This window comes from Oncorhynchus kisutch, linkage group LG2, assembly GCF_002021735.2.
Source record: "Oncorhynchus kisutch isolate 150728-3 linkage group LG2, Okis_V2, whole genome shotgun sequence".
In the NCBI taxonomy this organism is placed as follows: domain Eukaryota; kingdom Metazoa; phylum Chordata; class Actinopteri; order Salmoniformes; family Salmonidae; genus Oncorhynchus; species Oncorhynchus kisutch.
In genome coordinates, this window is record NC_034175.2 from 60,889,094 (window position 1) to 60,902,275 (window position 13,182).

A 13,182-nucleotide genomic window follows, 5' to 3' on the forward strand; every position below is an offset into this window, starting at 1 on the left:
AGAACTGTTTTCTGTTGTGTGTCTGCACCAGCCATAACTGTTTTCTGTTGTGTGTCTGCACCAGCCAGAACTGTTTTCAGTTGTGTGTCTGCACCAGCCAGAACTGTTTTTTGTTTTCTGTTGTGTGTCTGCACCAGCCAGAACTGTTTTCAGTTGTGTGTCTGCACCAGCCAGAACTGTTTTCTGTTTTCTGCTGTGTGTCTGCACCAGCCAGAACTGTTTTCTGTTGTGTGTCTGCACCAGCCAGAACTGTTTTCTGTTGTGTGTCTGCACCAGCCAGAACTGTTTTCAGTTGTCGGGTTATTGTTTTTGTTCAGTGTTCAAGTTCTTTATTAAAAGATATGGACACATACCACGCTGCATCTTGGTCCTCTTCTTCATCCACTGACGACGACCGTTACATGGTGAATGTCAGAACAATATTCCAAGGGCATCTATGTTTAGAAGTCTCCCACAATTAACAGTTTTTCCGATCTCATATAGAGGATAAATATTATCACAGGGAATGTGGGTAAGTCTTGTGAATACATTCTGTCGATGAAGTCCATAGTCTAGACTCTAGTATTACAAACAAAGACTACTGTACCAAATTGAGAGGGACCACTGTAAGAGTGTAGTCATAAGACTGAAATTGTGGCATACTCCAGTAGTTCATTAGAACACCATTAACTATCATGGTTAAATATCTGGCCATGTGAAAAATACTGATTTCAGCAATGGCAAAAGGTGTACAATAAACCAAGATTAAAATATGTAATATTGGCAAGGACTCGATAACAGTCATCAACGCATGTTGAAACAGTCCAGACATATTCGCTCAAATGATTCCCCCTGGTGGTAGGAAATAAAACTGCCACGGCGAGAATGAGAGACATTTTGGGACTCGGCCCTAGATGCAACCAGTTATACAATTTAATATACCGCCGTGTCAGTGTTTTCAACAGCCCCATTTCAGCCCTACATGCCTCCACTTGGAAAATAGATGTGTATCTGTTGTAATGATGTCATCACAGGTGTTAGCACTCATGATGCCGTGAGACATTATTATGTTTGTTGTTATTCTTGGCTTTTCTGCAGTTTTATGCAATATCTCAATATCATCCCAGAGACATTATCAATGTGCAATCATGATGTGCTTAGATAAAGAAGGGGTCACCTGTAGTGATAAAAGCAGTATGGCTTGTATATTCTTGTCTTTCTCTTTATGGGAGGCATCGGAACTGTCTTTTTCCAATGGGCTGTTTTATGTGCAATAGGCTATAGAATATCATGCAATGGCTGTAGGTACTGTCTGAGACCATACAAAAAGTGGGGGGAAAACAAGAAACTAAAAAGGAAAGTTGAGCCAGATTTATTGGAGGTGTTAAGTCAGGACATTCCACATCCACCTTCTCTATACAGTACCAGTCAAACGTTCCGACACCTACTCATTCAAGGGTTTTTCTTTATTTGTACTATTTTCTACATTGTAGAATAATAGTGAAGACTTCACAACTATGAAATAACACATATGCAGCAACCAAAAAAACAATTAAACAAATCAAAATATATTTTAGATTCTTCAAAGTAGCCACCCTTTGCCTTGATGACAGCTTTGCACACTCTTGGCATTCTCTCAACCAGCTTCACCTGGAATGCTTTTCCGACAGTCTTAAATGAGTTCCCACATGAGCTGAGCACTTGTTGGCTGCTTTTCCTTCTCTTTTTAATTTCTTATTTTATTTAACCTTTATTTAACCAGGTAGGCTAGTTGAGAACAAGTTCTCATTTACAACTGTGTCCTGGCCAAGATAAAGCACAGCAGTTCGACACATACAACAGCACAGAGTTACACATGGAATAAACAAACATACAGCCAATAATACAGTAGACAAAAGAAAAGTCTATATACAGTGAGTGCAAATGAGGTATGATAAGGGAAGTAAGGCAATAAATAGGCCATGGTGGCGAAGTATTTATAATATAGCAATTAAACACTGGAATGGTAGATGTGCAGAAGATGAATGTGCAAGTAGAGATACTGGGGTGCAAAGGAGCAAGAAAAATAAATAAATACAGTCTGGGGATGAGGTAGTTGGATGGGCTATGTACAGGTGCAGTGATCTGTGAGCTGCTCTGACAGCTGGTGCTTAAAGCTAGGGAGGGAGTAAGAGTCTCCAGCTTCAGTGTTTTTTGCAGTTCGTTCCAGTCATTGGCAGCAGAGAACTGGAAGGAAAGGTGGCCAAAGGAGGAATTGACTAGTGAGGGGTGACCAGTGAGATATACCTGCTGGAGCGCGTGCTATGGGTGGGTGCTGCTATGGTGACCAGTGAGCTGAGATAAGGCGGGGCTTTACGTAGCAGAGACTTGTAGATGACCTGGAACCAGTGGGTTTGGCGACGAGTATGAAGTAATGGCCAGCCAACGAGATCGTACAGGTCGCAGTGGTGGGTAATATATGGGGCTTTGGTGACAAAACGGATGGCACTGTGATAGACTGCATTCAATTTGTTGAGTAGAGTGTTGGAGGCTATTTTAGAAATGACATCGACGAAGTCGAGGATTGGTAGGATGGTCAGTTTTACGAGGGTATGTTTGGCAGCATGAGTGAAGGATGCTTTGTTGAGAAATAGGAAGCTGATTCTAGATTTTGGATTGGAGATGCGGTCCAACTCTGCGGTCCAACTCATCCCAAACCATCTCAATTGGGTTGAGGTCGGGTGATTGTGGAGGCCAGGTCATCATGCAGCACTCCATCACTCTCCTTCTTGGTCAAACAGCTCTTACACAGCCTGGAGGTGTGTTGGGTCATTGTCTTGTTGAAAAACAAATGATAGTCCCACTATACGCAAACCAGATGGAATGGCGTATTGCTGCAGAGTTCTGTGGAAGTCCAGGATCCAGTTGTAGAGGGAGGTGTTTATTCCCAGGGTCCTTAGCTTATTTATGACCTTTGTGTGCACTATGGAGTTGAACGCTGAGCAGTATTCAATGAATAGCATTCTCACATAGGTGTTCCTTTTGTCCAGGTGGGAAAGGGCAGTGTAGAGTGCAAAAGAGATTGCATCATCTGTGGATCCATTGGGGCGGTATGAAACTTGGAGTGGGTCTAGTGTTTCTGGGATAATGGTGTTGATGTCAGCCATGACCAGCCTTTCGAAGCACTTCATGGCTACAGACGTGAGTGCTATGGGTCAGTAGTCATTTAGGCAGGTTACCTTAGTGTTCTTGGGCCCAGGCACTATGGTAGTCTGCTTAAAACATGTTGGTATTACAGACTCAGACAGGGAGAGGTTGAAAAATGTCAGTGAAGACACTTGCCAGTTGGTCAGTGCATGCTCGCAGTATACAGTGCCTTGCGAAAGTATTCGGCCCCCTTGAACTTTGCGACTTTTTGCCACATTTCAGGCTTCAAACATAAAGATATAAAACTGTATTTTTTTGTGAAGAATCAACAACAAGTGGGACACAATCATGAAGTGGAACGACATTTATTGGATATTTCAAACGTTTTTAACAAATCAAAAACTGAAAAATTGGGCGTGCAAGATTGTTGCATTCTTCACAAAAAAATACAGTTTTATATCTTTATGTTTGAAGCCTGAAATGTGGCAAAAGGTCGCAAAGTTCAAGGGGGCCGAATACTTTCGCAAGGCACTGTACATCCTGCTAATCCGTCTGGCCCTGTGGCCTCATCAATGTTGACCTGTCTTACGGCTGAAATCCCGTTAACGGGATCTATATGACAACAGCCAGTGAAAGTGCAGGGCGCCAAATTCAAACAACAGAAATGTCATAATTAAAATTCCTCAAACACACAAGTATTATACACCATTTTAAAGATAAACTTGCTGTTAATCCCACCACAATGTCCGATTTCAAAAAGGCTTTACGACGAAAGCACACCAAACGATTATGTTAGGTCAGTACCTAGTCACAGAAAAACAAAGAGAGGAGTCACAAAAAGCAGAAATAGAGATAAAATGAATCACTAACCTTTGATGATCAAATGACACTCATTGGACACTCATGGTACACAATACATGTATGTTTCATGTATGTACCAAAAATCTCAGTTTACATTGGCACGTTATGTTCAGTAATGTTTTTCTTCCAAAACATCCGGTGATTTTGCAGAGAGCCACATCAATTTGCAGAAATACTCATAATAAACATTGATAAAAGATACAAGTGTTATGCATGGAATTATAGATATATTTCTCTTTAATGCAACCGCTGTGTCAGATTATAAAAAAGATTTACGGAAAAAGCACACCATGCAATAATCTGAGTACAGCGCTCAGACACATAAACAAGCCATACAGATACACGCCATGTTGTGGAGTCAACAGAAGTCAGAAATAGCATTATAAATATTCACTTACCTCATCAGAATGCACTCCCAGTAATCCCAGTTCCACAATACATGTTTGTTTTGTTCGATAAAGTCCATCATTTATGTCCAAATACCTCCTTTTTGTTTGTGCGTTTAGTTCACAAATTCATGAGGAGCGAGCACTAGGTACAGACGAAAAGTCAAAAAGTTCCGTTACAGTTCGTAGAAACATGTCAAACGATGTATAGAATCAATCTTTAGAATGTTTTTAACATAAATCTTCAATAATGTTCCAACCGGATAATTCCTTTGTCATTAGAAATGCAATGGGACGCAGGTCGCACCAGACACCTGGTTGAAACAGCTCTCATTCGCTCCCCCTTCAACAGTAGAAGCCTGAAACAAGGTTCTAAAGACTGTTGACATCTAGTGGAACCCTTAGGAAGTACAATCGGACCAAATTTACACTGTATCTTGGATAGGCAAAGATTTGAAAAACTACAAACCTCAGATTTCCCACTTCCTGGTTGGATTTTTTTCTCAGGTTTTTGCCTGCCATATGAGTCCTGTGGTACTCACAGACATCATTCAAACAGTTTTAGAAACTTCAGAATGTTTTCTATCCAAATCTACTAATCAAATCAAATCAAATTTATTTATATAGCCCTTCGTACATCAGCTGATATCTCAAAGTTCTGTACAGAAACCCAGCCTAAAACCCCAAACAGCAAGCAATGCAGGTGTAGAAGCACGGTGGCTAGGAAAAACTCCCTAGAAAGGCCAAAACCTAGGAAGAAACCTAGAGAGGAACCAGGCTATGTGGGGTGGCCAGTCCTCTTCTGGCTGTGCCAGTTGGAGATTATAACAGAACATGGCCAAGATGTTCAAATGTTCATAAATGATCAGCATGTTCGAATGATAAGAAGGTGGACTGAGGACAGCAAGGAGTCATCATGTCAGGTAATCCTGGGGCATGGTCCTAGGGCTCAGGTCCTCCGAGAGAGAGAAAGAGAGAATTAGAGAACGAACACTTAGATTCACACAGGACACCGAATAGGACAGGGGAAGTACTCCAGATATAACAAACTGACCCTAGCCCCCCGACACATAAACTACTGCAGCATAAATACTGGAGGCTGAGACAGAAGGGGTCAGGAGACACTGTGGACCCATCCGAGGACACAGTGTAATATGCATATCTTAGCTTCTGGGCCTGAGTAGCAGGCAGTTTACTCTGGGCACCTTATTCACCCAAGCTACTCAATTCTGCCCCCCAGCCATGAGAAGTTTTTAAGGTCTTACTCACATCGGCTGATGAGAGCATGATCACACAGTCTTCCAGAACAGCTGGTGCTCTCATGCATGTTTCAGTGTTATTTGGCTCGAAGCAAGAAAATAAGTAGTTTAGCTCGTCTTGTAGGCTCGTGTCACTGGACAGCTCTGGACAGCTCTCGGCTTCCCTTTGTAGTCTGTAATTGTTTGCAAGCCCTGCCACATCCGATGAGCGTCAGAGCTGGTGTAGTACGATTCAATCTTAGTCCTGTGTTGACGCTTGCCTGTTTGATGATTCGTTGGAGGGCATAGCGGGATTTCTTATAAGCTTCCAGGTTAGAGTCCTGCTCCTTGAAAGCGGCAGGTCTAGCCTTTAGCTCAGTGTGGATGTTGCCTGTAATCCATGGCTTCTGGTTGGGGTAAGTACAGTATGTACGGTCACTGTGGGTACGACGTCATCGATGCACTTATTGATGAAGCCAATGACTGATGTGGTGTACTACTCAATGCCATCGGAGGAATCCCGGAACATCTTCCAGTCTTAGCTAGCAAAACAGTCCTGTAGCTTAGCATCTACTTCATCTGACTACTTTTTATTGATCTAGTCACTGGTGCTCCCTGCTTTCATTTTTGCTTTTAAGCAGGAATCAGGAGGATAGAATTATGGTCAGATTTGCCAAATGGAGGGCGAGGGAGAGCTTTGTATGCATCTCTGTGTGTGGAGTAAAGGTCATCAAATGTACTTTTAACAAGGCAAACCTGTTAATTTAAATACCTTCCAGGTGACTACCTCATGAAGCTGGTTGAGAAAATGCCAAGAGTTTGCAAAGCTGTCATCAAGGCAAAGGGTAGCTACTTTGAAGAATTTCAAATATAAAATATATTTTGATTTGTTTAACACTTTTTTTGGTTATTACATGATTCCATATGTGTTATTTCATAGTTTTGATGTCTTCACTATTCTACAATGTAGAAAATAGTCCAAATAAAGAAAAACCCTTGAATGAGTAGGTGTGTCCAAACTTTTGACTGGTACTGTACTTGTATATTGTGTCTTTGATGGTTGTAACAGTATGTTTCAGTGATACTCATCTATAATAACACTGACAATCTGTATGACCTGAACATTGGCTTTAAGGAAAAATATTGCCAGATGGGGAAGTGGGGAGGTCCTTAGGACTGTTAACAAATTGATGTCTTTCAAATTATCCTAATATATTTATTCGAGGGTGGTAGACAGTAATAAAATAACCAAATCTGACCTTTAAAGGATATGGAACAAGAGGAACAATCATGATGATCACAATCACTATTTGAACCTATACAAACTAAATTACCTAATTTAATTTGACAGATAAGGTCATTGGTAAGCACAAAGAGGCATGCAACTTTCAATCTGTATATTATCTTTCATGCACTGTATTCGCTATTATTTGAACAGTAGTCTTTTATAGCTAATGTACTTAGTCTGCCCATACCTCACTAAAATAACACAAGATATCCTGTATTTGATCATCAGTCAGGATCCTGTACATGCTTGTCCTTTCTGATCTGAGAGCCTTCATACTACTGCAGTCACAGGTGTGTGTAACAATGACTACACCTGCAGCCTTTGGGATCAAAGATGGGCGCTGAGCACTTCTTCTTACAACAACATCAAAACTGGGTGAAAACGGATGCTGGTTTGTTACCAATTCCCAAAACGTTTTATCTTCTCCATATCATGTGTCAAAGCCCATATTTGTGTAACAGGACTGAAGCAGACCATGCAAGCAGTGGAATATATCAGACTACCGCAGCTTGGAAGTTGTGCTCAGTGAAATTGACAGTGTGTCAGAGGGTTTCCCATACACAAGCTCTCAATTGGATGAAACACTACTATTTTCACATGTTGTGCAGGCAAGGAAGTGTAGCCATAACAACCTGCCATGTCACACTCAATCATCTTCAAGATACTAGAAAAATAGTGTACTTGTCTTCACATCAATTCTCAGTATTTGGTTTACCATTTATATTTTGTTTGTGTTAAGGCACCATTTTGAGTATGGGTGTATAGCTGTAGGTCAGATGTTGAGGTCAGGGGGAGGTTGGGGTGGTGAGGTGGTTAGGTTCAGGCCATTCAGAGGTGATGCTGGGATTAGGGGATTTTAGAAAGGAAGTTTGGGTTAATGGGCTTCAGTTGGCATTGTCCTGGAAGATATCAACATACTCTAAATGTTGACCAATGATACATTACACTTTTTTTTTTAAACAAAGCCATCAGGGCAATCCCACAAATCATCCTATATCCAACAATACTAAAGTGTCTTTATCTTTCTAGGTACCTATAGATTACTCAATCTAGAGGACTCAGACTTCGGAGCAAAGTACACACAGGTTTATTTACGCATGTAAACATCAGTTGCTAGTAGAGACTCCAACAGTAATTAATGGAGTGAATTAACACGGTGACGAGGGTAACTAAAAAAAATCAGGTGCCAGAGATGCATCTCTGCCCAGACAAACACCTCCGCTCCTGATCTGGCTTTATGGCCTGAGGTCACGATTGGCAGAGGTTTTCCCAGTCAATGAAACGATGGAGTCAGTGTGAGGAGGGATGCATGCGTGTCCCACAGGCTGTAGGAGACATTAGGACCACACACAGGCACCGTGTTTCCTTCACCACACACTATAAAACCCCTACCACACATGGCTGTAATAAGCCAACAAATTAAGCCATTTCACTGTTTTTAAGGTACACAGACATCCGCGTTTAAATATTTTAAGAGTGGCAAGGGATCGCTCACCACAAGTTATCTCTCACCACATTATGCTCTGGGACCACCAGGGAAATGAACACCCATTCAGATAGTGTTTCTGCCGCTATGGGAATGTGTTTACACACCATGCAACAGTATCAGAAAATTGGTAGCTGTTTCTCTTCTCAAATCACAAATCATACTCTAGCAAACATGCCTAGTGGATACACAACCTGCAGGAGGGATAACTATAGGATACGTAACTGATGAAAATTTGTTATTGGACACAGAAACTAGTATTTTGGGGGTGATCCCTGTCCTTGGCACCAGCAGCCTCATTAACAGACCCATTTCATGAGTGCGAGAGAGAGAGGTAAGGGCTGAAGTATTTGGCACTGAGCATCGCTGGCCCAGGGCGAGTTGGCTACCTGACCCAAAATCGAATGATTGTGTAAGTCTCCATTTGCATCCCATTCTGCATACTGTTTAAGAGCAACCCTTATAAAAGCTCATTACATTGCGGCTGTAATGGTATACAAGAAAGCACTCCCATAAGCTGAGAATAGCAGAGCAACAGTGTCTAGTTCCCCCCAGGGAACTTTCTTATTAAATACTGACGTTGTTTGTTTTTTTCATCAATAAATGGCAAGGATTTAAATATTTTCCTACATGTCATATTTGCTCCAATCCCTAGGCTATGAAACAATGCCAGATAATGGGAGACCATGTTGAGGAATTTGTTTTAAGATGGTTTGAATTGTTTTCTAGGTAGAATATTTTTCCGAGCTACTGTTAAACGGTGAGGCACAGGCTGGACGAAAGGGGTTTCCTGGGAAGCTTTCCAGGGGCCATATATGGGGTCTTGGACAACCTGTATACTATGAATTTCTGATGTGTTGTGTCATCAGTAGGTGGCAGTAGGTCGAAGACATGAAATGTGGAGCTTCCTATTCAAGGTGTGGTTTATGTAGGATGAGCTATTTATGTTTTGGGGAGATAGTAATACTGCATGATAAACAGGGTAGCTTAGGTAATCAGGTCCACTGTGAAAACCTCTAGCCTAGTGTGTGCAACTAGAAGTTCTGCAGATTTTAAATTAAATAAATAAAATGTTACTTGTCACATGCGCCAAATACAACAAGTGTAGACCTTACTGTGAAATGCTTACACACAAGCCCTTAACCAACAGTGCAGTTTTAAGGAAAATAAGAGTTAAGATAATATTTACCAAAAAAATAAAAATAACACAATAAAACAATAATGAGGCTATATACAGGGGGTAACGGTACCTAGTCAATGTTACATAAGTAGCCAATTCATGTCATGAGATGACATTGATTTAAAATGTTATTCATAGCAATAGCACAAAATCATTCAAACCATTAACTCAAAAATAGTTCATTTCAAAATCCTTCACAGTGAGTCCACAACCTCTACCTGCTACAAGGCACCCGCAGTATTTGACATTCACATCGGTATCCGCCAATCACAGAGCGCACGCGGTTCTGACTCCTCCCCAGTGTATAATTGAAGTTTCTTTAGTTTCTCCACTGGAGTCAACACGCAGTGTAGCCCGATCAATGGACGAATAAAAAGCAATAGGCTACCCGCAAACGAAAAATGTTGCCCAGGAGCGTAAACGTATGTGTTACCTTGTGTCTATGGATTACAGAGTTGTCGACCCATGGAACTTTCGCTTCGAGGACCAGGCAGGATGACTCTTTCTTCACTGGCAGCATTTACCGAGCTAGATGTGCCTCAAGGTGTCTCAGCCTGCACATCACACGCATCTCCGCTTTTTTCAAGCACTCCCAGGTAAGAGTGTGTTGCTCACAGTCTCTTAAACTTTTACGGAATTTACGCATTATGTGTCCTCCATATAATAAAAATAAGGCATTTTTCGAGAGACAGAGTTGAGGTCAAGACACGCACTGCATCTGTTGAATAAGCTATTGGTACTGAAATGTCAGCGTAAACGATTTGGCCTCTTCTATGAAATAAAAGCTTATTGATAATATTGTGGGGCCGAAAAGTGGCATAGTTGATTACCCTACAGGAGTCGATTGGTTTTGCGTTCCACTATATGGATAAATTCTGCAGCAGAGGACATGGCACTTACTATTATAATGCAAGGACATTCTAGCATTGCCATTCTGTTTAAAAATCTATATATTAACTGGTTAAGTAATAACCAATACAAGTAAGTAATGAGTGCTGCTCTTGAGATTTGTTAACCAAGTTGAGGTTTTCACATTTTAGGCATTTAGCATACACTCTTATCCAGAGCAATTTACAGGTGCAATTAGGTTTAAGTACCTTACTCAAGGGCACATTAACATATATATTTTTCTTCTTCACCTAGTTGGCTCGGGATTCAAACCAGCGACCTTTCAGCTACTGTCCCAATGCTCTTAACCTCTAGGCTACCTGTCACGTCTTTGGATGTATGCTCTACTTTGTGTATAGTCTATCAAAATGAGGCCGTTTTCTTCTCACCCCACATTCATTTCACTCACCTCACAATTAGCCATAAATAACCTGGAAAATGGATCACAAGGCTGATACACACCGATGGTGACCACCAAGTGTGTTTCGATGGCCTTCTACAATTTGTGTTGGAAAAAGTGATTTGCTGTACTTAGCCTTGTCCTCTGGGTGATTTGATAAGCGGTGTCAGAAGTTTTCACCCTTCACTGGACACACAGTTCTCTCATGACCCAGTGAAAAGGACTCACCACTGATCCTTCTCTTCTCCAGCACTCTTTCACCTTCTATCTGCACTCGGTTTTTCACTAGTGAACATTTGCATTTTCAAGGATGAAGTCGGGCCTTTCACACTAATATTTTATTACTAAATGCTGTGTGGGTTTTGGAATCAATGTCAGAAGAACTCGTCAACTTGACTAACTATCAATTGAGTGCTTTGTCTCTCTCTTCTCTATATTTGTTGGGTTTATGTTAGGTCATATGTTTTATTATTCTTTATTAGACCAGTTAGTGTATTAAAGCTCTCATAAATTAGTTTGAAGATAATTTCAACAACTTCTCAACACTACCAAGGCATTTGATATTGAGGCATAAAATCAATCACCATTCAACTGAAAAGTCAGAGGTTGAGGTGAAACTAGTGAACTCCCCTGCAACTATAAAGGGTTAATTGGCTAGTAATAGACTGTAGAGCCTTAGCATTTGTATTCGATCTCAGGTGTGTTCAGAGGCCAGGAAATTAGGAGGAAGAGGTGCATTTATGCTCAGTGATAAAGTGCTGGGTGAGCAGGCTTGCAGCTCCAAGAATAGAAGCCAATTGTTGTTGATACTCTGTGAGGACTGTCAAATGCACTGTGTTCTCTCTCAGCAGGCTCTTTCATGTGGAAATGGGATGTCTGGTCAGCTGAAAAAACACATGCCTCCCTGTGCCCCAGCCCTAACCTCTGCCACCAAATTCCAGCGTCACACTTCGTAGAACGGACACTAGCCTACTGATGCTATCCCCAGTGAGGTCACCTTCCTGCTAAACGCAGAGGCCCACTTTGGCTAAATGTGATAAGCTCTAATGTACTTTTGCCACAAACTGGCGCATGCTCAGTCAGCGCTTGGCGTGCTGCAACCCACAGGTGGATCTGCTTCCTCTGCCAGATCTTATTACAGAGCAGGCCTGGCCGGCCGCTGCTCTCCTCCCTCCTCTAATATGATTGAGACTTTAGACCTCTTAATTCAACTCGGAAAGCATTCCTTCTTAGTAATAGGGGCAATTTAATACTGTTTAAGGAAACCAAGACACACAAAGTTTCCAGTTTCATGTAAATGGACACTTTCAGCAATAGCTTTTATCTAGAGGGGACATTTACTGTTACTTGATTTTTCACATTAGAACAAATATATAAAGTTACCTCTGTGTGTATTGTACAACAGCCAATTTTCATAACTTTTGTAGAAGCCAGAAACAATTTTCTTCTGTTTTTTTTAAATATGATCTTTTATAGAATTTATAGCCTAATAGATACATTTGTTTGTATATTGAAATTAAAAACTGGAAATGATTTTAGCACTTTCAGCTGTAAACTCCCAGACAAGTCCTCCCTTGAACTTGGCTGAATCAGGATTCAAGGAATACTGTTTTAATTGTCAGTGATGAGTTATTGAGCTTAGTAGGAACAGACTGAAGATGCAGTCGGAAAAAGGCATGGCCTTTTGGGTTTTGGATTTATGGCATTTTAAGATTTATGAATGTAGAATTACTTCCAAATCCAGATGTTTTTATTGACATTTTACTTTGCTTATAGGGGACTTGTCAACCTGGTACAATAGACAGAGGGGAACACCCAGTCATAAATATGGTCACTGGACACTTTAAAATATTAAGAGTGAACTGGGTTCTCTGTTCACTTACATTCTGAAAGCATCAGGTTTGTAGTGGAATGTATGTGAGGACCCATGAAGCCAAAAAACAAGGTGTGGACTTGTTATTACATTTGAAGTCATAAATGGAATTTAACATTTGATTTTTTTCATACCCAATTAGCGGAGGTACTCAAAGTTAGTATTGCACTTGAGAGACTTATGTTCATTGCTAAGGAAAGAAAGTAGTTTATCCATGTCCACTTGTTTTAGCCTTTGATATTAAATAAGTTGGGGTGGAATCAGACTACAGCCACTGCTTGTCTCGTGTGGACTTTTTTATTAGTGAAGACTGGATGAATAGGGGTCTATGTAGCTTGGCCACACCTCTGTAAAAGGTTTAATCCATGCCAGTCGTGTCTGTAATTGTCAGCTCTCAGTGAGTGCTACTGCCTGGTACATCCTCTAGTGTCTCCTCAGACAAACAGTACACATTCCTGACAGGATACAGCCTCAACA

The 13,182-nt window shown here is 41.1% G+C and overlaps 1 protein-coding gene across 1 annotated transcript in view; it reads left to right on the forward strand.

Moving 5' to 3' along the window:
- Window positions 1–9,860: 9,860 nt before the first annotated feature.
- The window catches only part of LOC109869504 (anosmin-1-like), a 68,933-nt gene continuing 65,611 nt past the window's right edge, over window positions 9,861–13,182 (forward strand). The window contains exon 1 of the mRNA XM_020459698.2: window positions 9,861–10,140. Coding sequence (XP_020315287.1) covers window positions 9,946–10,140 — 195 coding nt within the window. The 5' untranslated portion in view covers window positions 9,861–9,945. The remainder of the gene's footprint in view (window positions 10,141–13,182) is intronic.